This window comes from Lepus europaeus, chromosome 9, assembly GCF_033115175.1.
Source record: "Lepus europaeus isolate LE1 chromosome 9, mLepTim1.pri, whole genome shotgun sequence".
NCBI classification, from domain to species: domain Eukaryota; kingdom Metazoa; phylum Chordata; class Mammalia; order Lagomorpha; family Leporidae; genus Lepus; species Lepus europaeus.
This window is the reverse complement of record NC_084835.1, coordinates 116,862,856-116,889,548: the sequence shown is the minus strand read 5'-3', so window position 1 is coordinate 116,889,548 and position 26,693 is coordinate 116,862,856. Positions and strand designations below refer to the sequence as shown.

The following is a 26,693-nucleotide window of genomic DNA, read 5'->3' as shown; positions in this document are numbered from 1 at the left end:
AATAACTGTGTTGTCATATTTGATAGGTGTTCAGGAATATCTTAGAAATACAATTAGATGCACCAATGAACTTTTTGACAGGAATAAAATGTAGTTCATCATAAAGTGATGACTAATAGCATTTTCACTTAATTACATGCATGTTTTTTGAAATTAATCACAATCTTACATACATAATAAGACACAAATGCATGATACTTCATTTTGGATTTATAAAATCAAATATGCTCTTTGACATTTTAATGTTGTGACAGTAATTTTTATATATAACAAAACCTATACAAAATGCAGGATTTTTTGTCAAGGGCAAAACTAACTATTCGATTGAAAGTTTAATTTTTAACTTCAAATTGATTAATTTCATGTCTCAGAAGTACAGAATTCTTTATAATATAGATTTTATGATATCCACTTATATTCATATAATTTTACATCAGAATTATTTTGTAATCGGTTGTGACAGTAATACTTGTAATATTAACAATATGGCAGAAATATGCCACTTTTGAGCATATATCTTAAACATAAATTAATACACAAGATTGCATTAAATTAATTTTATGTTATTTGCAGTAGTAAATATAATTGAAAATTGTAACAATTTTGAAATTTATTTATTTATTTTTATTTATTTATTTATTTATTTTTTTTGACAGGCAGAGTGGACAGTGAGAGAGAGAGAGACAGAGAGAAAGGTCTTCCTTTTGCCGTTGGTTCACCCTCCAATGGCCGCCGCGGTAGCGCGCTGCGGCCGGCGCACCGCACTGATCCGATGGCAGGAGCCAGGTGCTTCTCCTGGTCTCCCATGGAGTGCAGGGCCCAAGCACTTGGGCCATCCTCCACTGCACTCCCTGGCCACAGCAGAGAGCTGGCCTGGAAGAGGGGCAACCGGGACAGGATCGGTGCCCCGACCGGGACTAGGACCCGGTGTGCCGGCGCCGCAAGGCGGAGGATTAGCCTAGTGAGCCGCGGCGCCGGCCACAATTTTGAAATTTAGAATAAATCTTCATATATTTCAGATAAATCGAGTACTTAAACATAAAATTATGAAGTATTACTCTAGACACTTTTCATTGTAAATAGTGAGAGATACAAACCTAAAGTGATTTCAAAAATAAAGAGATGTCTTGAAAACATCTGTAGGAAATGCAGAGGTCGGTGGAATTCAGGGTTGCTTGGTGTGGCCACTCAAGGATGTCACTAGCGTGTGGCTTGCTCCTGAACACTGCTGGACACTACAGACCATCTGTGAGCCACACGTGTGCTGTCCAACGTACTTGTGGTGCATGAATAGGAAAATTTTAAAAGGAAAGGGTGGGGGCAGGCATTATGGCATAGTGGGTAAAGATGCTGCCTGTGACGCCAGCATCCCTCATAGGCACTGGTTCGAGTCCTGGCTGCTCCACTTCTGATCCATCTAGCTTATAGCTTCAGAAAAACAGTGGAAGATGGCCCAAGTGCTTGGACCCCTGCTACCCATGAGGGTGACCTGGAAGAAGCTCCTGGTTACTGATTTGGCTTGGCTCAGCCCTGGCCATTGCAGCCTTCTGGGGAGTGACCCAGGGGATAGAAGAACTCTCTCTCTTTCTCTTGCTCCCTCTCTCTGTAACTCTGAGTTTCAAATAAGTAAGTCTTTAAAAAATTAATCAAAGGAAAGGGTAGAGTTAATTTTGATAGCATATTTTAACACAATTCTCCAAAATATTATCAGTTCAACCTGTCATCGATGAAAAAATGATGAGATGCACATGTTTTTTCACTTGACATCTTCAGCTCTTATGTACGTATCACACTGATAGTATACCCCACTCACTTTGGACTACTCAGCTCTCCAGTGCTCTGAAGCCACATGTCACAGTGGCCATGCACTGTAAAACTTCACAGTAGCTGGACCCCTCCTGTGGCAGCAGAACGGCTGCCAGCAAGCATGGTAGGAGCTATCTGGTTTCTCAGTAGGCGAGGTGGGTGAGGAGGATTGCTGCCGAGCAAAGGTGTCAGATACAGGCTTAGGTCCCTACCTGGTTCAGTGTCCATCTCTGAATCAGTGACTTTGATGGAGCAAGTGAAACACACGATTTAGGCCACCAGTGTGGCTCCTGCTATAATCAGCATGCTGTCTAGTTCCTCCCAATTGCATGAGCGACACAGCACGTAGGTGGCTACTGGAATGAAAGTCTGGATACCCATAGGGAACAAAAAGAGGACGTGTACTTTGGAGTAGAAAGTGGGGATGAACAGCAAGCTTACATTTTAAACCATCTATGATTTATTTTAATGTGTTTTTAAAATTAGTGTGTTTGGGCAATGACTTGATAAAACACAACTTGATCTTTCACCTTTGTACAGCTAACTCCTAAGATAGTTTCTTCAGGAGATGTATAGAGCTTTTGAAAATCTTAGACATAAAATAGCTCCAGATTTTCAAAACTCCCCAGTCATGGACAGAGAAAGAGTAACTGACTTCTTCAAAACACCCACTCTTTCTAGCTTCTGCATTTATTCTCTCCATAATCCTTCCATTTTTACATTAATTAAGAAGTTATATTAACTGTGGGTCATAATAAGTATATATGTCATAACAGTTCTCTGTCATCCTTTCAAATTTATTATTTGTCCTATGCTAATTCTATGTCACAAATGAATGGCTTGCCAAACTCCATAAATAGTAAGATTTGGGGCTGGTGTTGTGGTATAGTGCGTAAAGCTGCCGCCTGCAATGCCAGCATCCCATATGGGCACTGGTTCCTATCCCAGTTGCTCCACTTCCAATCCAGATCCCTTCACTGGTTTACTCCCCAAAGGGCAAAACAATCAGATCTGGGCCAGGCTGAGGTCAAGAGCCCATAGCTTCATCCTGGTTTCTCATGTGGGTGTGAAGAATTTGGGGCCCAAGAATTTGGTCTGTGTTCCACTGCCTTCTCATCTACATTAGCAGGAAGCTGGATCAGAAGAAGAGTAGCTGAGACTCAAAACTGGTGCTTTGATATGGGATGCTGGCATCACAGACTGCAGCTTAACCCACTGTACCACAAAGTTGGCCAAAGAATTCTTTTTATTTACTGAAATCTCTCTCTCTCTCTCTCTCTCTCTCTCTTTTTTTTTTTAGAAAATATGTATGTTTGATCAGACCTTGTCCTGAGTGTTTAGGAACAGCTTACTATTTTATTATTTTCTTTTTCTACTTAATACCATTGGTAGAACTCTTTACTTAACACAGAATTATTCTTAGGTGTTTAAATCCAACTGAAAATTGATCCCTGTAAAAATAAGAGTAGGAATAAGGGGGGGGGGGGAGATGTACAGTTCGGCACTCATTCCCACGGACTTACACCAAAGAGTAAAGCTAAAAACTTGCCATAGGACTCCAAATCCCATTTATCTGGGTAGTACTAATGCCATTGTACTAGTTAAAGTGATAATTTTAAGTGCATAACTGATCATAAGATAGGATTAAGTGCCAAAGGGATCACATAAATAAGACCAGTGTTGCTAATAAAACTTGATATAATTAAAAAGGAGAGAATGATCCAACATGGGAAGCAGGCGACAGAGCAGATTCATAGAATAACAAAAGCCCTAAACAGCACTCTGGCCTCAGAATCAGCCTTTAAGGCATTTAGATCTGGCTAAAAAACCCATGAGAACACTTCAGGCATGGAAAGCCAAATACTGTGGCAAAAAAAAATGGCCTACATGAAAGATCTCTATGAGTGAGATCCCAGCAGAAAAAGGGACCACCAAAGAAGGAAGGTACCTTTCCCTGAAGGAGGAGATAACTTTCACTTTGATTATGGCCCTGTCTAAATAAGGTCGTAGTTTGTGGATTCAAGTCTTCCATAGCCTTGGCAGCTTATGACAAGAGCCTCGGGTGATCACTGATATCATAAATAAAAGTGTTAATTGTTGAACCAACAACAGGAGTCACTGTGCACTTGCTCCTCATGTAGGACCTCTGTCCTTAATGAGTTGCACTATGAGAATTAACAGTATAACTAGTACTCAAACAGTACTTTATACTCTGTGTGTCTGTGTGGGTGAAAATTTTTGAAATCTTTACTTAGTATAGAGTTGATCTTCTGTATATAAAGGTAACTAAAAATGAATCTTTTGAAGAATGAGATGTGAGAGGGAGTAGGAGGTGGGGAAGGAGTAGGGGTGGGAGGGCAGGTACAGGGAGGAAGAACCACTATATTACAAAAGCTATACCTACAAAATTTATATTTATTAAATAAAAGCTTTCCAAAAATAAGAAAATATATGTTTACTTATATAAGAAAATTTTCTTTTAGAAAGTAAATATTAAATTAAGGTAATGGGGCTGGTGCTGTGGTATAGGGGGTAAAGCCGCAGCCGGCAGTGCCAGCATCCCATATGGATGCCGGTTTGAATCCTGGCTGCTCCACTTTCGATCCAGCTTTCTGCTGTGTCCTGGGAAAACAATGGAAGATGGCCCACGTTCTTGGACCCTTGCACACGTGTAAGAGACCTGGAGGAAGATCCTGGCTCCTGGCTTTGGATCGGCGCAGCTCTGGCCGTTGCGGCCATTTGGGGAGTGAATCAGGGGATGGAAGACCTCTCTCTCTCTCTCTCTCTCTCTGCCTCTGCCTCTCTGTAACTCTCCCTTTCAAATAAATAAATACATCTTAAAAAAATTTTAAGGCTGGCACCACGGCTCAATAGGCTAATCCTCTCCCTGCAGCGCTGGCACCCAGGGTTCTAGTCCTGGTCGGGGCGCAGGATTCTGTCCCAGTTGCCCCTCTTCCAGGCCAGCTCTCTGCTGTGGCCCGGGAGTGCAGTGGAGGATGGCCCAAGTGCTTGGGCCCTGCACTTGCATGGGAGACCAGGAGAAGCACCTGGCTCCTGGCTTCAGATCAGCGCGGTGCGCTGGCTGCAGCGCGCCGGCCGTGGCAGACATTGGAGGGTGAACCACTGGCAAAAAGGAAGACCTTTATCTCTGTCTCTCTCTCTCACTGTCCATTCTGCCTGTCAAAAAAATTTTTTTTAAAAAAATCAAGGTAGTTACATGAATCAAAAGGCTTTTGTTACTTCACTGCTTTTTTTGATAGAAGAAAATCCAAAATTTCAGAAATATTCCTTCCAAGCTAATTTGCATAAGTTGATATGATGGTTTCAATCATTTTCATATGAAACTTTTTAAACATTTTTTAAAATTTTTATTTACTTGACAGGTAGAGCCACAGACAGTGAGAGAAAGAGAGAGAGAGACAGAGAGAAAGGTCTTCCTTCCATTGGTTCACTCCCCAAATGGCCACCATGGCTGGCGCTGTGCTGATCCGAAGCCAGGAGTCAGGTGCTTCCTCCTGGTCTCCCATGTGGGTGCAGGGGCCCAAGCACTTGGGCCATCCTCCACTGCCCTCCTGGGCCACAGCAGAGAGCTGGACTGGAAGAGGAGCAACCCGGACTAGAACCCAGTGCCCATATGGGATGCTGGCACAGCAGGCGGAGGATTAGCCAAGTGAGCCATGGCGCTGGCCCCATATCTAAAACATTTAATTTAAATGACCATTATTTTATTATCCCAGGGAAGACCATTTTAAAAGTACCTTTTTTAAAAAAGATTTATTTATTTATTTGAAAGTCAGATTTACACAGAGAGAGGAGAGAGAGAGAGAGAAGTCTTCCATCCAATGGTTCACTCCCCAATTGGCTGCAACAGCCAGCACTGTGCCAATCGGAAGCCAGGAGCCAGGAGCTTCTTCTGGGTCTCCCACACGGGTTCAGGGGCCCAAGTGGGCCATCTTCTACTGCTTTCCCAGGCCATAGCAGAGAGCTGGATTGAAGTGGAGCAGCCGGGTTTCGAACAGGCACCCATATGTGATGCCGGCACTTCAGGTCAGGGCATTAACCTGCTGCGCCACAGCGCCAGCCCCTAAAAGTGCCTTTAAGCCTAGCTTCTCCAACTGCAGTCAAGACAATTACTCACAGAGAAGAATGTGTGTAGTAGTCAGAGTATTTTACAAAAGTTTTACACTCAACAGTTTCACCTTCTCTGCAAAATCATATATTTAGGTGATAAATCAATCGTGTCATTGTACGTAAACATGACATCAGTGACACTTACTTCTGATCACAATGTGTTTTGGGTTAGTATTGATGATAAAACTAGAGCTTTTGTATGTAAAAGTAACATGAGCAGGTGATGAGTGACAGCTTACATAACCATGGAAATATTTTCTTCAAGAAATCTAGGAAATGTCGTAGGAGAAAACATCTAACAGTCAAGCTTGCCAACTAAAACCTCTCCACTCTTTCTTTGGGAAAAAAAAAAAAAACCTTTATATAACACTGAAGAAAAAGATCCTTTCCTATTTAAGAGCACAAATAAAGTCAAGAAAAACAATCCTCCGACAGTTTCCTCTGGAAAATCTTCAGGGGACAAACAGATCAGTAAGAATTCTGAAACTATTTTCAGAGTCTTTCCCTTGGTAGCTGAAATCGCATGTATCACAAAGATACAGGGCAAGCCCAACAAATGGCTGCCTGCCATTCAGTGAACAGAGATATCAACGGAGCTCTCGCGGGCTCCATTAAGCAATCCCACGGCTACGGCACACAGTCGTCCAGTAGACAGCCTGTAAATGTTCACATTCCAAGTCCGCTGAAACACAAGGAGACCAGAAACAGAGCTCTGCTCAGCCCGTCACTTAGGGATGCACTCATGTATATCAGGATTCTACGAATTTCATTTAAAATATTAACTCAATTTCATAATTTGCCTGAACCGAGGATTCAACTGCGTAATAAACTCTCACACACAGCAGAAGATACGGGTTGTTTAATATTCTATTCTGCATGTAAAGATAAATTAGGTCCACCAAAACTTTATATTCTATGATACTGAAATATATAATCTTCCTAATTCCTAATTCTCTTTTCAGACTTGTTTTCTTCACATGTGAAGCTAAGTCCTTATTTTCATGCCTTATTATTTTTATAATTATAAATTGATGCAGATAATTCAAAATCAAATATTTTCTTTTCCCAATAAAACACAATAAATAGAATACTAAAGTTGGATTCAAGTTATTTTTCACAAGGATGTGAATATATGAAAACTACACACAATATTTATTCACAAGACAGAAAAGGTTTAAAGGACATTGTAGGCATTGCATATTCACAAGAAAATCAATTGACAGCTACCTAAATAGAAGTCAAATTAACTATGATAGGACAATAAATTAAACATATACATCAGAGACAAATAACCAGAGTACATCTCTCCGTGGCACAATTTCTTTGAAACAAGAAGGTATAATTTTAAGTATTAATAAACAGCAAGTCTAGCAACACCGACATTTCTCTCCAGCACTCAGCCGCTGTTCACTGCAATGGCATCCATTACCTAAGGCTTCACAGGCATTACGCTAGGCAGACTGCAGACAGCGACGCTGTTTTCTACTCTGACGATCTAGTGAGCAGGTGGGAGCTTATACGGAGGAAGACCAGATTAATTCACTCTTATCTGGGCCTCTCAGTACCTGAAACATCAAAACTAGAGGCAGAAATGCGATGGGGTAGAAGCAAAGAGGAGGTAGAATAGGAGGGAGAGTCCCCTGCTCCTTCGTTCTGCCTCGTGCAGCCTCAACTGCAGCAGGCAGCTGGGACGTGAACTAGCCGATGCAAGTTCTGTTTGTGACCCTGTGTTTCTCTGCTTGCCAACTAAGTAAATAAAAATTTTAAAAAATCTCTCATAAAATTGGTGCTCCATTGTGACAGGCCGGGTCTTGCCTTGATGGAGATAATGGACAGGTCTGCAGCTTGGGGTGGTCCCTGAAGCCTCCAGGACCTTTAAGGGGTGATCAGTGTTTTCTGCCATTTGATGGTCTTTTGTCAAATCCTGCAAAACCCACCGTTCTTCCCCTTCTTTCTAACTCACCCCAGAAACGTCCTGTGGCTGAGGCCCCGGAGGAGTTAAGCTGCTGTGCCCATGCATTTAACCCAGAAGCTCTACATACCATACCACCTACTAAGTCAAACTACACCTCACGGGGAGGCCCTGGGTCTCATAAGGACAGCAGTCATGCCTGAGCTACCGCGCTCTGAGAACGTGGCTGCTCCCTGCATCTTGGAGTTTGCTCCGTTCTTCTTTTTCCCAGGGCCTGTTTCTTCAGTTTCCCCCTCTTTCCTGTGAGTCTGTACAATTCCTTAAAACGACACCCTATTGATAAGCCTGGGAACACTTCGCTGATTCCACAACCTGTACCGAGACCGTGGAGATCTGCTCCAGGTTTTAGTCTCCTCTACTAAATCTCAGTGCAAAGTTCACTCTATTTATCAGATATAGTTATGAATCTAAGAAGTATGTTTCTGTTTCCTATTTTTATCAAAGAGAAAATTTTGCTCCCTTGTTTAAACATGGAATCTTCATTCTGATAGATTTCAAGTTACTGAAAAACTATTCAAGGCATCAGCTGGTTAAATTTTGTCGACATTCTGCAACTGGAACTTTTTAGCAGAGGAATAATGGAGAAAGAATTGTCCATCACGAAGATCTCTGACTCCAAAGGGAAGGAAGAACTGAAGCCAGCACCTCCAGGGTATTGAAGTAGAGCATGTGGGACACCATGAGAAAGGGCGGGGCAGGCTGAGCAAGTGCGTTGCAGACGGACAACTGAGTTGCAGTAAAGGACAAGGCAAACGCACACAGCTGTGAGCTCCTCCGGGGCAGGAAATGTCTCTCATTCACCTTTGCATTCCTAGAGCCCAGCCCAGGCACAGGCTTCTTTGGCATTTATGGTTATGGAACAGGACTCGGTCAGTTGTCAGGGTAACAAAGAACTGAGGATGTGTCAGTTTGCAAACCTGAATTAAAGAGGCAGATGATGTGGAGAACTTTGCTAAGGAATGATAGGTGGAAAGTGCTGTGTTAAGTATTTTATGTACATGCAACCCAAAGAGTAATTTTAGCATAAATAGTAGGACTAAGTGACAGTAGTATACCCCATTATAGTAATTCAACAACATTTTACCTCCATGAAAGAATTCTGAAATTTTAAGGATTATTAAAATAAAATTCCTGCTAATACAGTTGTATTACAATGCACTTTTTAAATATTAATGAAAATAATTATGTCAAAGTTTATTTACAGAAAAGAAATTAACATGTAAGTGCTGGAATGTTGATGCTTTAGAGAAGTCAAATTTACCTTTTATCCCTCTTTTAAAAGAACCATGATAATTAAAATAGGAATGAAGAACCTGGTGTCACATCTTATGTAGACTTTATAAGAATATTTCATCGGAATGAGTTGTACATGCCTGTACTGACTAATCCCCCCGCGAACATTGGCAGCAAGGAAATACTATAGATATGGTTTTGCTCAACCCTAGAGAAATGGTTAAATAAATTAGCATTTTCAAAGAGATATCATGCAGTCCTCAACTACCATATAAATTAGAGTTTGTTTTTAATATATTCAACACTAAAATAAATGCATATGAAGTATGGTCTTAATTTTATAAATACAGATGAATTTTATATTGATCACGCATTCTAAAAGGTTAACAATGTATGGCAGTATTAGTGCTGAATACAATACTTTTATTCACATGTTTCTTTATGTCTTGAGTTTTTCAACGAAGGTATATTTATTCTACAATTTATAAATGTGATTATTAACCTTAGTAAAACTTTGTGTACTTATCCATTTTAAATTTTCTGAGATTTTAAGAAATTACACTATCTAAAGTTAAAAAAGGGGGGCTGGCGCTATGGTGCAGCGGGTTAGTGTCCTGGCCTGAAGCGCTGGCGTCCCATATGGGTGCCGGTTCGCGAGACCTGGCTGCTCCACTTCCGATCCAGCTCTCAGCTATGGCTTGCGAAAGCAGTAGAAGATGGCCCAAGTGCTTGGGCCCTGCACCCCATGGGAGACCAGAATAAGCACCTGGCTCCTGCCTTCGGATCAGTGCAGTGTGCCGGCCGCAGCGCGCTGGCCGTGGCGGCCATTAGAGGGTGAACCAACGGCAAAAGAAGACCTTTCTCTCTCTCTCTCACTGTCCACTCTGCCTGTCAGAAAAAAAAAAAAAAAAAGATGGCCCAAGTCCTTGGGCCCCTGCACCCACGTGGGAGACCTGGAATAAGCTCCTGGCTCCTGGCTTTGGATTGGCGCAGCTCCAGCTGTTGCAGCCAATTGGGGAGTGAACCATCAGATGGAAGACCTCTCTCTCGCTCTCTGCCTCTCTTTCTCTCTCTGTGTAACTCTGACTTTCAAATAAATAAAAAATATTTTAAAAAATTAAGTTAAAAAATCACTTTTCAATGCAAGACAAGCATGGTTTATTCAAGGAACATTGAAAGTCGTTCTGAAGGCTGAGAATTTCTATGAGGGAAGTTGATGAAGTTACAATGGTGCTCTCAACCTTCCAGCCTAAAGCAGAGAAGAAACTGATCCAGATGGAGCAAAGTAAGAAGGATTTTCTCCTGGGAAAGTGATTTTGAAATCTCTAAAATGGGAGCTGTAATTGTGGCACAGCAGGTTAAGCTGTCTCTTGCTATGCCAACTTCCTATATTGGAGTCTTGGTTCAAGTCACGGTTGCTCACTTTCCCAACCAGTTTCCTGCTCATGAGCCTGGGAAGCCAGTAGGTGATGTCGTGTGGACATCTGAAGAGTAAACCACTGGATGGAAGATCTTTCTGTTGCTCCCTCTCTCCCTCTCAGTCACTCTGTCTTTCAAATAAATAAATTAAAATCTTTTTTAAAAAAAAGAAATTTCTAAAATGAGACATTTATAAAGAAATTGGGATGAGTAAGGAACACATTTGAACTTGCTGTAAAGCCTTGCTAAAAAGCTTGAAAATCCTCCAGTTAACCCGACTGATGCACTCCTACAATGTGCTCTAAATTATTCCATAAGAAGAGAAGGCTGCTGTATGGAATTTTTAAAAGCAGTGCCCAAACCATGCAGAACCCATATTTAAACACCGTGGATTTTCTACCACTTGTTCAGAGGGCCCCCATTGGGCTGCCTCATTTACTGCACTTTGGAGAAGAGCTGCCTGTGTTCAGAGGTGCAGTTCTTTTAAACCTTGATTATGTTTCAAGGAGAATGAACTTGGGCAGAAGATTAGGGAACATACCTGCTCTGTCCCAGCCCAGAACAATTACAGAGCAGCAAACTAACTAGAAAATCAAGACCACCTGCGCTGATAGTCCTGCTCTTTGTCCGGAGGCAAATTATTTTATATTTCTATTCCTCAAATTCCTGATCTATAAAATGATCATGATAACTGCACTTGCATTTTGAATTGTTGGGAAGATTAAACATCATGAACAGTGTGAACAGATCAACAGACGTGAGCCACGTTGATATTGCCTTTCCCATCTGTAACAACTGAACTCATAACCATGTCCCTGTTGAGCTTGTGTGGTTTACCTGAGACTATATTTGTAACACTTCCTAGCATAATATCTTGGTCATAAGAGATTGTCAATAAAACACCTCAGTCTTCCCTGTAAAGGACTTTTAAACATGTTACGCTTATCCTCATTTTCTACTCAGACTATCCCCAGCTCCGTTAGAAACCGGGTAAAGGGTCAACCATCAAACATTCACTGACTGGAGAGACTACACGTGGTTAAATGAAACTGGGTGATGGTTCAATCGCTGAACGAGGATGACATTCTTTTTTTTTTTTTGACAGGCAGAGTGGCTAGTGAGAGAGAGAGAGAGAGACAGAGAGAAAGGTCTTCCTTTTTGCCGTTGGTTCACCCTCTGAAGCCAGGAGCCAGGTGCTTCTCCTGGTCTCCCATGCGGGTGCAGGGCCCAAGCACTTGGGCCATCCTCCACTGCCTTCCCGGGCCATAGCAGAGAGCTGGCCTGGAAGAGGGGCAACCGGGATAGAATCTGGCGCCCCAACCGGGACTAGAACCCAGTGTGCTGGCGCCGCAAGGCGGAGGATTAGCTTGTTAAGCCACGGTGCCGGCCTGAGGATGACATTCTGACTCTTAGTATCTCACTGTGGATGCAGAGCTAGGATAAAGGATGTAAGTAGATTAGGAAATAACACATGGTCATTTACATTTTCTTACATGTTTCAATTTATTTAACTCATCCCTAAGGAAACTGTAAAGTTCATGTAAAGATATGCTTACATAATAAAACTGGTCATGCTACAATTTATTTTCTTTTTTAGCAAAAAAGTGGTCTTTTTATGAATTTAAGAACATTGGTATATTTTACCAGTGAAAGTTTTGACAACTTTTAAAGTATTTTACCAAGAAATCCATGAATGAAAAACTATTTCAAAGAAAAGCTTCAGCTAATCAGGGGGTTCTTATTGTGCAGATACAAGTGCAGGGTGTTTTGCAGCTCGCATCTTTTACGAGCATATACAGAATTCTGAGATGGGAATGACAGGGCCGTACACAGTGGTCATCCCTCACCCATACTAGAGAGTAAGCTTTCCTAATCTATTTGGAAGAATGGGATTTTCTGATGCACGAAAGGATAAGTGCAGTGTCTGTCAGAGTTATATTGTCAGTAGGAGATTTTGTTCTAAAATCCTGCATGTTTTATCATCGAATGTATGTGTAAAAACATACTGTGTCATTGAAAATTTGATATCCAATTTCCCCTTCTCATACTATGAATCCTGAAACAAAGGGTTTAAACTCTCGATTATCAAGCCAATATAACATAGTAATGACAACCAAAAATTTCTAAGGATACATCCAAACGATATTCTTGTATATTAAATGCATGTAAACACAAGGCTTTAATTCTTTACATAAGTTCCTCTTATAAAACTATACTTCTAAGTTTTGAAATGCTGGAATGGGATGTTTTCAGGAGCACACTTTTAATTAACATCTATTATTTTTAGATTATGGGGCAGGAGCAAGAAGGTCTTCAGAGAATATATTCACATCAATCTACATCAACTCTGCAGTTTATTCATGGCCAGTAGAATTAAAATGATGCTAATTTCCTGATATTTCTCATCTTATTCTCCAATCATTGTCAAATCTCTGAGAAAACACACTACTTGTCTGAAAGACACAGGAAAATCAAGGGAAAATGTACAAAATTCATGCAGCCCGTACCTAGAGATAGGGTGCGTCTGGCTGCAGGACCAGAGTTAGACATGAGGTCTTAAAACATAGAGCAGGAAGCAGAGGTGTTGGGAGAAGAAAGAGACTTAAACATTTTCCCCTTAGGTTTATACATGTCATTCACAATTGTGAAGCAAAAATTATTTTGAGGGACACAATGACACAATTGAGAGTGAGATAGCAATGAACCAATGCTTGTGTGTGTGTGTGCGTGTGCAGTTGCAAATACATGTGACAAAGACATCTGAACATCTGCCTATGTTAATATCTGTCTGTATTAATTACTCTGGCAATATTAATCTCTTAATTATTCTGGCAATAGTAATCTCTTTGAACGGATATGTTCTGTGTTTACTCCTTTCTGAATAAAATGGAATGTATATATATATATATGTAAATACATAATATATTCAATAAAAGTAGAATTATTGTAGAATAATATGTTGTATATTATATGCTTGTTGGAGAAAAATCTAGAGGCCAAATAGAAATTTTAATTTCAGGTTTAATTTAAAGAGGGTGAAGCAATTTATTCTAATGAGTAGTATAGTATAGCATAGCATAGCATAGCATAACATAGCATAGCATAGTATAGTATAGTATAGGTGGATTATACTAACCCTGGTAGCATCTGCAAACTTCTTTATCTATCAGTAATTACTTTTATATATCTTGTAAAGGTGATACAGTGGATGATTTGGTATATCTTACAATGTGAGTCATCTGATTTTGCTTTGTGCCTTGTCAGGAGAACTTAATTAGCAACCTAAATGCTCCTTTACTACTGCTGCAGCCAGAAGAATGCACCATCTGAGAGAACAGATTTGGGAACGAGTGGCTCAAGCAAAGCATGTCCACATCAGGAAAGAGGGTGGTGCCCAGTGGAGAAGGAGGCCTCTTGGAAATGCTTCTCGGCAGTCAGGGCAAGCAAATCAGCAAGAATTGAGTTCTGGTGGTCGGTGGGTGGGAAGGGGCCACCTCCTCTGTACTGAGCAGAATTAAATCCTTCCAGGAGTTCGCAAATCACAAACCTGAAGCAGGGTTTCTGGTGTCCCTTATGCTTCCTCGTGAAGTGATGTAAACTTGGGAGAAGTGGTTTGTCTAAGGTGTAAGGAAGACTTATGACGGAATATTTTTTCTTGTATTAACAACAGAGTATTGGGCTTAGATTTAATTTTTCTAGAACTTTAAGAAGTAGAAATCATTTCTTAAACCTTCATTTTTAAAAAGTCCTTAGAACCTTAGAATCAAACAAATTTTTATTCGTGGTAGAATCTTTACAACATTTTTAAAGAAAATACCAGGTTAAATTGGAATAGAGTAGCATACCTGCTTCTGCTAGCAAAAGAAACTCCTCTGTGTAAATTTAATTTAATGTATCTGCCATAGTCAATATTATTGAACATTTGTAGCTTTTGTGGGTGATCTTATTTAATCACCATGGCAGATAACTATTATCCGCAAGGTAGAGATGAATAAAATAAGGCTTGGAAACATTAAGTAAATTGCCCCAAACCACATAACTCAGCTGTAGTAGTGTATATTTAAATTCAAGTTATTTGGCTCCAAATCTCAAGATGTCAACTTATTATGGAACGTGGCTTCTCACAACAACTGAGTCTCAAAGTTTGGCTCAGCCATGTGGCTAAGAAAATCACTTATAAAGTTACCACCTTACAATCTACTGGAAGAAGCAGATCTGGGTGGGGGCGGGGTGATCGACTGACTGCAGGATGTGACGAAGCTTTCATAGTGGAGAGTTTAGTGTTTTTTTATGATGTCCATTTGGGGAAGCAGCTAATTCACTTATTAGTCCCTGAAAACCAAATTCCTCTGTTGACTTCCTTTTCTTAAGGTAAGGACATGTCATAACTATTCATAAATAAAGTTCAATAAAGTATTTCTTTTAGGAAATAGCTCATGCTTTTCAGGATTGTTGCCAAATTGCCAAGAGTAGGCTTGCGCCTGCAGGGAATTTGTTATGATTGATACACCTGAAAATGTACACACCAAATGTTGGGAAGAGGGCAGCTCAAATGCACCCAGGTTCCTTTTCACTTCCTTTGCAAACTTCTGTAATTTTTAAACTTGCTACAGGAGCAATTTATTAACTTTGCAATTTGCAAAGCATCATATAATGGAAAAGTTAAGTAGAACATCTCAATGGAAGCAAATGATACCCAGTGCAGACTTGACACTGATGGGTAGTCATGAAGGACAGGGGTCACAGCTGAGTAGAGTAAATAAACCCTTTGATTTACCACGCTAATCTAAGGCAGAACTCTATTTACTGTTTCCTGAAGGTTATCTCTAATTCTAATTGCTTTCTGCATCCTGTCCTTCTGAGAAACTGGAGCCTCAAATGCCCTTTCTGGGAGCAATAAATGCCTTCTGTGTAATCGGGTATGCCTTGGTGCTGACACCAGTGGTCTTTAACAGACTTACAGATGCATAAAGGGCAAAGGGAAGTAGACAATGAGGTGTTGGCACTTGGGTATTAACTGGTGCTAGGGAAAGCAGGACTCCAAAAGGTGTCACCTTTATAAAGGGATACCCAGTCATCCTTGATTCAAAGCGTGAAGTTGTTCAAGCTGTTAAAAATATGAACCAAAGTGTATCCCATATAATTTTGTGTGAAAGTAAGTAAAGACATACATCAAAGAAGGTTTAAGCATAGTACAGAGCCCCATAAAAATGTGCTCACTGGGACCAATTTCAGCTCACATTCTTGGCTCTCCTTCTCATCATTTCAGTTTATTGATAAGGAAATAAGTGCAGCGTGAAAGCAGTAGGTGGAGAGGGACATAAATGAAGTTAACCAGGTTAGAGGAACAGCTCAACAGGATTTCATAGCACCTCCTTTGCCTACCAAAATAAAGACTAGTGGTAGCAGGTATCTAAGGCAAGGAGCAGACATGCTGATCAAGACCCAGCCATGCGCAGACGAACATGGGCTGCCTGAAATGGGCCAAGGGTGGGACTGGATGCTGCTCCTCAAGCCCACCCTCACGGAGGAGGACTGGTGTAGATGTCGTCACCACTGTGTGTCCTGGTAAAGCATTGCTCATTCATTTCTTACATTCAATAAAGACCCACAGAGTGCCTGCAGTGCACCTGGTACCATCAGAGGTTTTTAGTAATTTGATTTGTCATTTTCAAAATATGCATTGTCATCTTTACAAACTATTAAGTTAAAGAATTCACTATATTGTCTGTCACCTAAATATGTCCAGTAGTGATTCAAAACCAAGATGAGAGTCCTAATATAAGAAAATCTTGGTAATCTCACCTCCCTATGCTTTTATTAAAAGATTTACTTATTTTTATTTGAAAGTCAGAGTTACACAGAGAGAGAAGGAAAGGCAGAGAGAGAGAGAGGTCTTCCAATCACTGGTTCAGTCCCCAGTTGGCCACAACAGCCGCAGTTGGCCTATCTGAAGCCAGGAGCAGCATCTTCCAGGTCTCCCATGCGGGTGCAGGGGCCCAAGGACTTGGGTCATCTTCTACTGCTTTCTCAGGCCATACCAGAGAGCTAGATTGGAAGTGGAGCATCCAGGACCTGAACCGGTGCCCATATGGGGTGCCAGCACTGCAGGCGGCGGCTTTACTCGCTACGCCACAGCACTGGCCCCTCTCCCTATGCTTTTTTTTTTCTCCTACTTTCTGTTCTTTCTCCTCCCCTTCCCTCTTTTCTTTCCTCCTCCTCCTCCCCTTTCTTCTCCCCTCCTCTTCCTCCTCCTCTTCTTCTTCTCCCCTCTCTCTCTCTCTCCCTCCCTCTCTCCCTTCCTCCCTCCCTCTCCTTTTTGAGTTTCTGAATGTTCATCATGCTCCCAACACATTTTCCAAGGCCTTGGAATTAAATCATAATTGTATCAATATAAAACAAATACTATATCGAAAGCATTCACTTCTCTTTTTTTAGAAAATGTTTATTTACTTGAAAGGGAGAGTTACAGAGAGAGATTTTCCATTTGCTAGTTCACTCTCCAAATACCTGCAACAGTCACGATTGGGCCATGCTGAAACTAGAAGCCAGGAACTCGTATCTGGATCTCCCACATGGGTGGTAGGAGCACAAGTACTTGGCCACTGCTTCCCAGGCACATTAGCAGGAAGCTGGACTGGAAGCAAAGGAGTCTCGAATCAGCACTCCAGTATGGGATGTGGGCATCCCAAGCAGTGGTTTGACGTGTTGCACCAAAATGCCTGCCCCAGGAAGCATTCACTTCTAAGTGATGAATTCATAGAATTCATACTCATATTTTATTCCCTTTAGCAGTTAGGTTTCCCAAAGTCTAGCCGTCATATCTCTAGTATGTTGGTGACACAACATTATTCATAAACGAAAAGGAGGGGAATTCCAAGATGGCAGAATAGGGGGAGTGTACTGCTCTAGGCTAGGGGAAGATGGTAAAAAAAACTGGAGGGAGTGCACTCTCAGAGAGAGTTAGAGAGAAGACCACAGTGGAGATTGTATGGAAGGAAGAAGGGCACTGGATCCACGGGAGGGTGTGGACATGCAGCACGAGCACAGACACAACACAGGATCCCAGCAGCTGAGAGCCCGAGAGAGCACCAGCTTTGAAGAGTGAGGCAAGATCAGATTACGGGAGCTGTTGCCACTGGTGATACAGCTGCAGGGAGAGCCTAGTCTGAGTCCAGACTGGAGTCATATGCAGGATAGGGTACCTCCTAACGGCGGAAAAAGAGGCACATTTCTCTCTCCATCCCCCTACAATGGTACCCAAAACTGGTTGAGAGAGGGAGGGCGCCATGTTGGACATATGTAGCAGCTGTGCCAGTTCTTGTGCACGTGCCCAGCAACTGGCCGAGACAAGACATCATCTTGTCAGCTTTAGCTGCAGGAGCAACAAGCTGGAAGAAAACGTCATTGTGAAACAAGAATGGGCTGCGACTGGCAGCTCTTGTGCATGTGTGCGATCCAGGGATTTTACCAGAGGGAAAAATCTTTGTTCCCCACTGACTTTGAGTCTGGCTGGGAGGATTGACAGCAGGCTGGGCACTCACATAGGACTGTGAGGTGTTCCCAGCCTCTCAAATATTACAGGTTCCAGGGCTTACACCGCCTAGGCGGAGCACCCACAGGCAGCTGGCTCTGGGAACGTCTCTGTCTCTCTGTGAATGGACAGTCTAGCGGTGTGGAGTGGATCGTCTGCACCACGTGATTGTGGGAATCTTGTGTGCTGAGGCTGTGGGAACTCTGACTGCAGGACAGGGTGCAGGGTGTAGCTGGGTGTCTGGGCAATCACTGTGAGTGGCTCCATATGCTCAAAGCTCCATGATTGCCTGGGGGGGTTGTTGCAATGGAATCAGTGCTCACATTGAAGGCTACACAGATCCTTCGTGCAGTATGAGTATAGCCCACTGTGGGCTAACATCCGGGCACTGATCACCTTAGAAGAGAGGAGGAGAGTGCGTGATTATGCCAACAGAGGTGATCATACTCGCCTTTGTAATAAAAATAGGAGACCATGCCCAAAATGGGCGTCACCCTAGATACTCTCTCCAACCTGGAGCACTAACCAGAGCTTCTTGGCCACACCCAGCACATACCTCTGGGTATTCACTAAAAGCGCAGACACTCCACTAAGCCACAGAGACATAGTCCAAAGAAAAAAGCAATCGGAGGAAAAAAAATTATTTCCACAAATACCTAAAAACAAATGCAGAAATTGAAGAGACAAGAATAAGGATGGCAAAATGACCCCTTTTCACCCAATGGAACACAACAACACTTTAATATTAAAATCTGAAGATGAAAAGATTCATAAATGAAAAGTAAGTTAGAGAAATGCAAATAGAAAATTATCTTATAATACACATCAATCATTCTTATTTGTCAAGAAAGAGAAAAGTATTTACCACTTCTGCAAGAAGAGGTAGCATATTCAACCTATTGCAAACCACATTTGGGTAGAGATTTTAAACAGCAACTGACTATTACTTGGAATAATATGCACTTGCTGAAAGCTAATTAGTGCTTCTCTTTGATTCCAGATTACAGGAGTACAATAGGGAAACTATAATAACTCGTTCCGTCAGAGCACCCTTTTGGGAGTAGTCCAAAGAGATGAACAAATTCTATGGCACTTATTCTCCAAATATTAAGGTAGATGAAGGATTTCAGTATCTGGCACTTAAGACTGCATCCAGAAATGTGTGACAGAAGCAAATACAGAGAAACCGAGCTAAGTGTGAAGCTTTGAGAGTAACTGGCAGTCGAAGTTACAGGTAAGGCTTAGTATACAGAATGGATTTGTTTTCACATCAGGATTATTTTTTCAATTCTACTTCTTGTGCCACTTACTAATGACTCCCAATCTATTAAACCTTAAATAGATATAATCCTCCCCTTAACTATTGAGTGAAGCCTTCTGAATTTAATTCATATTGATTTCAGCTTCACAGTTAGAATGAAAGGTATGATGAGAAAATTACAAAGATGTACTTATATTCCTCAATGTCCTGGAGTTAACTTTGTGATGTAACACCCGCATTACAAGATTTTTACTTTGATTGTAAAATTGATAGTGATAGTTGGCTAAGTATATTTTCCTCTTCATCAAAAAGAAGTGATGCCACTCTATGGAGCACAACAGAAAGTGATACACAAATGAACCTTACTTTTAAATATAGTTTTGTGGGACAAATATGTACATGCATGGAAGGGTGCTGAAGTTCATTGTTCCTGTTTTTATTTCTTCCTTGTTTTAGTAGTTTTGTTGTGTCCTGATCCATTAGTACATAGCCCCAGTAAAAAGTTATTGAGTTCCTTGTCCTCTGTTTAATTTTGACTGCTCCAACAAGACAAAAGGATAATTAAATAAATCATCATTGTTAATGTATCACTAACAAGTTTATATCTGTATCTACTTATATGTTATCTATGTATCTGGATATACAGTTATTGATATTATATTACTACATATGAGGGTATTTCAAAGACTTTGTGGAAATATGGAATTAAAAATAAACTTCTCTTGGTGCAAAATTAGAAGCCCATTGTTAGTTTCACATATTACAAATTTTCCAAGAACTCACTGAAGATCCTTTGTATGCATAGATCTCAAAATTTTTTACACCAACATAAGCCTTTTAATTCTATTTTACACAAATACTTTATTTATTTTCATTTCACAATAAGTACATATTTTTGTGCTACAGTGTGACATTGCAATACAAGTATAAAATGTGTGCTGATCCAATCAGGGTAAATCAAAGTTTGCCATTCACTGACAATATTTTATGTCTGGAAGCTTGGAGTTCCTAATATACATTAGGTTATTGTGACCCATAGTCACCTCATTATGCTGTGTAACATGAGGAACTTATTCTTTCAATCTAACTCTCATGTTATTCAAACTCCCTCTATCCTCCCTCACTTCCCCCAAGCCTCTAGTAAATGCTGTTCCATTTTTGAGATTTTAAGCAATCCATATATGAGGAAGAACATGTGGTATGTACTTTTCTTTGTCTGACTTATTCATTAACATCATGTCCTCCAGATTCATCCATTTTTCCACAAATGATAGAATTTCCTTTTTAAGGCTAATACTTCACTGTGTATATATACCATATTTCTTTATCCATTCATCTATTGATGGACACCTTGTTTGGTTTCACATCTTAGTCATTGTGGATAGAGGGGAGGGGAAGGGAAGGGGAGGAGAAGGGAGAGGAGGAGAGACAGAGAGAGAGAGAGGGAGAAATCTACCAGCAATGCATCCTGGGATGGTGACAGGAACCCAATTACTGGAACCATCGCTGCTACCTCCCAGGAGCCAGAACCAGGAATCGAGCACAGGTACTTTAATATGGGGTATGGGCATCCTAAATGGTGTCCTAATTGATAGACTAAATGTCCACCCAGCCACAAGTCTTCTGAGTTGCCCTCATACATGATACAACAATACAATGAAGGGAGTTGAAGTGTTATAGTATGCTGGTCTAAGAAGAATGTAGTGCAAAAAGTCAGCCCACAGCATTTCAGCAAAATGGAATTTACATTGAATACCTTCTCTGCATATTGGATTTACAGTAATTACCTAAGTCGATGTATATTTGCTGTTGCACAGACAATAACTAACTGACCAGAAAAGAATGTGATATGAGACCATGTAAGTAAATTATTCATTGTAATTAATAAGTAATTTCAAGCTCTAAATTTGGTAGAACTAATATTAATGAGATAAATCAGAGTATTCCAATCAATTATTATATGTATTTGATGAGGTAACTTAATATTGTCCTTCAAAGAGTCTGGCAATGTTTTCATATTTTCAATGCATTCTAATATTTCCTGTTGGACACACACAACATAATTTATGAAGTGTGTGTAGTCTAAATGTTATTTCTCCCTTGTGAGAAGCATGTGACTTATGCTACCAAATGAGAGCAACCGTGTTTTATTTTCTGTATTTACAGATTAAAACATTTGACAAAATCCACAGTTATCATTACACAGCTTTTTAACATCTTCCCAAACTATTTGTATTAACATCTCAATGTTTTTTCACTGAAAATTGTGACGGTTTTCATTTTCCCAATTAAATATAGTCTTAGTTTTCCTCAAGCAAATATCAATTTTAAATGTATATGATTATGTTTAATTAGAAATAACCAAATACGGGTAGCCAATTCTCTAATTCTAATCACAGGAGTAGGTATTATTAATTTTATAAGATCATGGCTCAAGCAACTTGAGTACATGGTCACTGGCATTTGTGGAGAGAAGCAAAAGTAGGAGAAGCTCATATCTTGCTCTCTCACATTTAAAAAAAATGAAAAACAATATTAATTTATGAGAGAGAAAGAGGGAGTGCGCACATCCACTGATCCACTCTCCAAATGTCTCCAAAAGCTAGAGCTGGGTGAAAACTGGAGTCAGGGGATGCAGCACTGTGGCATAGTGGGTAAAGCTGCCGCCTCCAGTGCCAGCACCCCATATGTGTGCCAGTTTGAATCCTGGCTGCTCCACTTCTGATCCAGCTCTCTGCTATGGCCTGGGAAAGCAGTAGAAGATGGCCCAAACCCTTGGGCCCCTGCACCTGCATGAGAGACCTGGATGAAGCTCCTGGCTCCTGGCTTCAGATTGGCACAGCTCTGGCCATTGCAGCCAACTGGGGAGTGAACCAGCAGATAGAAGATTCTCTCTCTCTGTCTCTCTCTCTGCCTCTCCTTCTCTCTCTGTGTAACTTTGACTTTCAAATAAATAAATAAATAAATAAATCCTTAAAAAAACAAGTGGGAAGCAATCCAAGTTTTCCACATGGGTGGCTGGAAGCCAACTACTTGAGCTAACGCCTCTGTCTCCCATAGTCTGCAGGAAGTGGGACTCAGGAGCCAGAACCAGGGCTGATCTCAGGTACTCTGATACAGGATGCTGATCGTCTAACTGGCATCTTAATCGCCAGGCCAGATACCTGACCCTCACCATTCTTTCTGATTCTTGAAATTGTCAAATAAGTAACTCTTGCTTTTCTCAGTCCTCTAATCCTTACTCTAGTAAATACTTTATCAAACGAATAAATAACACAAAAAGCTAACCGCTATCTTTGAAATCAGTTAGCCAATCTGTTCAGAGATAATATAAGTGGGCCTTTACAGAATAAACCCAAGTTGCCTTCAGTAAGTGACTGAAATTGTTTCACTGTTTTTCCTTGCAGCTTATATCTTCAACCATTAATTGTCATCAACCAAATTCCATTACCATAGGACTGGAACACTGGAAAGGAAATACTGCTGCTATAAGATCCTCACATGATTTCAGTTTGCATGTAAGAGAGGTTGTTTTCTTTGTTTAAACACCTAGCATTATTATTGTGTGCAAAAGCTAGAGAATTAAAGGAAAAAAGCATTCTGAATGCTCAGCTATGCTCAAGGTCATAATTGCCCATCTCCTCACCATATTGGACACCTATCATGTCCCATCCTGTGGTGCTCAATTCCCTTTGGTTGGATGCAAAGTTGCTTTCAGGTATGTATGCTTCAGTCTTATTCTTAGCTTCTGGCTTCCCCCAGTGTGGTTCAGTTCTTACTTATTTGCTTGTAACTGAATATTTCATTTGAAGGATAAGGAAATTCATTTTAAAACAGAAGGGAAGGAACAGGAAGACAACTATTGATGGTGAGGCTTCTGCTGATGCTGAACACATCCTTCTATCTATCAATTTATCCACCAGCCAAGCCAATTCAATACTCGTTATTCGCCCATTTGTTGTTAGGAAATACACAGAAGCCAAGAAAGTATTTACACTTGACCTCGTCTACCCTACAATCTCTTCTCCATATGCTTTCTCTGTCAAAGCTTTGGCTAAACCTTAAAACCTCAGTGATCAGGTCTATGCAGCAGGTTACTGCAGAGTCAGAAGTCAGCCTTCTCAACTGATACTTAATCTGATTAAGGAAAAACATGCTAAGAAAGAAACCCCTTTTAAAACACAGCATGAAACAGACCTCAGCATTAGCTTTTAGCTTGTGATAATGTGCTTTGTATAATGTTTTAGTCAAAGTCTTGTGCCAAATTGGGTCCTTGGCCCTCACAGTAATGTTCAGAATAATTTTTTTATCCTCGATGTATGAAATGATAGCTTTTAAAAAGCCACTGTAAATTGCCAAGCTCCCACTGTGGCCGATGACAGCTGACAAATGGAAATGGAGGAAAAGCCAGCGGTGTAAATACACAGTGATTTGCATGACTCCCCGTGCACCTGACGCAGCTTCATTATTTTAAGGTTACTTGCCTTGCAAACTGTAGATTTCCCCAACACTGTTCTGACGAGTGATGTGATGCCAGTACGCACTACGAGGAAGAGAGATCGATTTGGATAACGTCATGGGCTCAGTCAGGCTTGTCTGAAGCTAAAACAAAAGGAAAACATATCTTAGGCTTTATTTAAAATATGAAACTGACATCTGTCCTTTTAAATGTTGAGGGTTTGGTTTGGGTGACACATGATAGAATGTGTTTCAGATACCTGCAGAGTTTCCTGTTTAAAGGATAACTTTTTTGAAAGTAAAAATAATTTTCTGGGGCTGGCACTGTGGCATAGGAGGCTAAGCCTCTGCTAGCAACCCAAATGGGTTCCAGTTCAAGTCCCAGATGCTCTTCTTCCTATCCAGATCTCTGCTATGGCCTGGGAAAGCAGTAGAAGATGGCCCAAGTACTTGGGTCCCTGCACACATGTGGGTGGGAGACCCAGAAGCTTCTGGCTTCTGGCTTCAGATCATCCCAGCTCTAGTGGATGAGGCCTTTTGGGGAGTGAATCAGCGGATGGAAGACCTTTCTTTCTGTCTCTCCCTCTCTGTAACTCTGCCTCTCAAATAAATAAATATAAATCTTTTTTTTTATTTAATGAATGTAAATTTACAAAGTACAACTTTTGCATTGTTGTGGCTTTTTCTTCCATAACCTCCCTCCCATCCACAGCCATCCCATCTCCACTGCCTCTCCCATCCCACTCTTCATCAAGATTCATTTTCAGTTATCTTTATGTACAGAAGATCAACTTAGTATATACTGAGCAAAGATTTCAACAGACTGCACCCACACAACCACACAAGATATAGAGTATTGTTCAACTAGTAGTTTTACCATTAATTATAATAGATAAATATTTGGAAACAGTTTAATCTAACTTATTAAAAAGGGAAAATTAAGATGGTACTAATGATCCTAAGGAGAATTCCAATGGCTTATCATCAATCTGCATTACTGGCAGACATCTCAGGCCATAATCAATTGGATTCCACAGGTAAATTTGTTTGCATTTTTTGGCTTTGATTTTGCATTTAACTGTAGTTACTTTATTACCATTGCTATGACACACAGGGTTATAATAAAGATGACTTGAAATCTTTCTGACAGTAACATAATAGGTACTGAGTTTTGAAAGTATACTTTAAACACATTTTTAATGTTGGGAATTCTTAAGCACAGACTCATAGCCCTGGTTTGCATTTCTACAGATGGGGGTTATTTGCATTACTCTCAGCTTTCTGCAACATTCAGCCTGGTAAATAGCTCAAAAGGAGACGGCGCAAGAAACTCTTCAGAAACTGGTGCCCCAGACAGGTGCCAAGCACAGGATGCACAGTGTTTCAGCCCTTGGAGTCCCCTGAGCTTTTTCCTTGACACTTCCTCACACCCTTGCCCAGTGGCTACTTCCTCCAGTAGCCTTCTGTTGCTCTTGCGATAGAACCTTATACATATTAAAACAGCGTTTTCTCTGAGAAACTGTGATGAAAGTGTGGCACACTGTCTAACTTGAAGCATCTATTTTAGAGTTAGCTGAGGAGACCCACACCATACCACATCACTGGCTCAGGCATCCGTTCATATAAAACAAGAGGTCACATTGCTTCTCATCTCTGAGTCACACCAGGATTTTAAAAACACACAGAAATGGCTTTATTGCATCTTAGTATACATTCCCCTTACACAACTGGAGCAAGCATTCACGTTTTTACAGACAATGGACAATCCTCTAATAAATAAAATTCCACATTTCCCCAATTTAATTCTTGACTCTGTAAAAAGTGGGGGCTTGACAAAGCCTTGACTGTGTTGGGTACAGCCCTGTCGTCCTTTTTGGCTCATTGCAGTGTGAACTCTGCTTGGTGCTTCTTCCCGTCAGTGTCTCACAGACTTCTGCATCCAGCATTGGATTCAAACCTTGTTACTCTTTACATCGGGATGCCTGTTCCAACTGACGTGATGTAAAAGGTCTTCTGACCCTGCAGAAGGCTAAGGTCTGCCTACATTTTAACAGAAGGTGCAGTGGGAGAGCTTGAACACACTTCACTTTTCCTTTTCTAGGGGGGCATTTCCAGAACTGCTATCTTAGCGTAAAAGTGCCACATTCAGCCCATTGAATCTGGCACTGTTGAAGTTCTTTTTCTTTTTTTTTAGTCCTTAATGTGTTGTACTATGTGAATTAACGGTATAACTAGTACTCAAACAGTACTTTATACTTTGTGTTTCTGTGTGGGTGCAAACTGTTGAAATCTTTACTTAATATAAACTAAATTGATCTTCTATACATAAAGATAATTGAAAATGAATCTTGATGTGAATGGGATGGGAGAGGGAGTGGGAGATGGGATGGTTGTGAGTGGGAGGGAGGTTACGGGGGAAAAAGCCGCTGTAATCCAAAAGCTGTACTTTGGAAATTTATATTTATTAAATAAAAGTTAAATAAAATAAAATAAAACATATACTTACACTAAAAAAAGATGTCTCCAAACAGCAATATGGCAACCAAATTGTATATTTTCTATATTTAACATATTTCAAAATTTTCCTGTCCATTTCTGCATCCTGTAATTGATATATTCAAGTTTGGGTGTAGCAGGAGAAGTGACAGAAAGAAAAGACACGTTTCTGGGCTCTAGTAGAACAGAGCTCTTAGAATCTGAATGCTCGTACCAGCATGGGCTCTGCACTTTTCTACTTCACCTCACCAGGGGAGAACTGATGGGCGGACTATGCATGTTGAGAATATGTAAAATATTCTCATCTCCTGTAAGGGAGTGGAGACAAGGCTCATTTTATGAAATTGTTACTGAAAAAAAAAGGGCTTTTGTCTTTAAAGCCA

General features: G+C 40.7%; 1 protein-coding gene across 2 annotated transcripts in view; it reads right to left on the bottom strand.

The window, feature by feature from the left end:
• Positions 1 to 26,693, bottom strand: part of DOK6 (docking protein 6) — a 475,096-nt gene that overhangs the window by 70,527 nt on the left and 377,876 nt on the right. For both annotated transcript variants that reach the window (XM_062201788.1, XM_062201789.1), the window contains one exon: positions 23,841 to 23,958. In XM_062201788.1, coding sequence (XP_062057772.1) covers positions 23,841 to 23,958 — 118 coding nt within the window. The remainder of the gene's footprint in view (positions 1 to 23,840; positions 23,959 to 26,693) is intronic.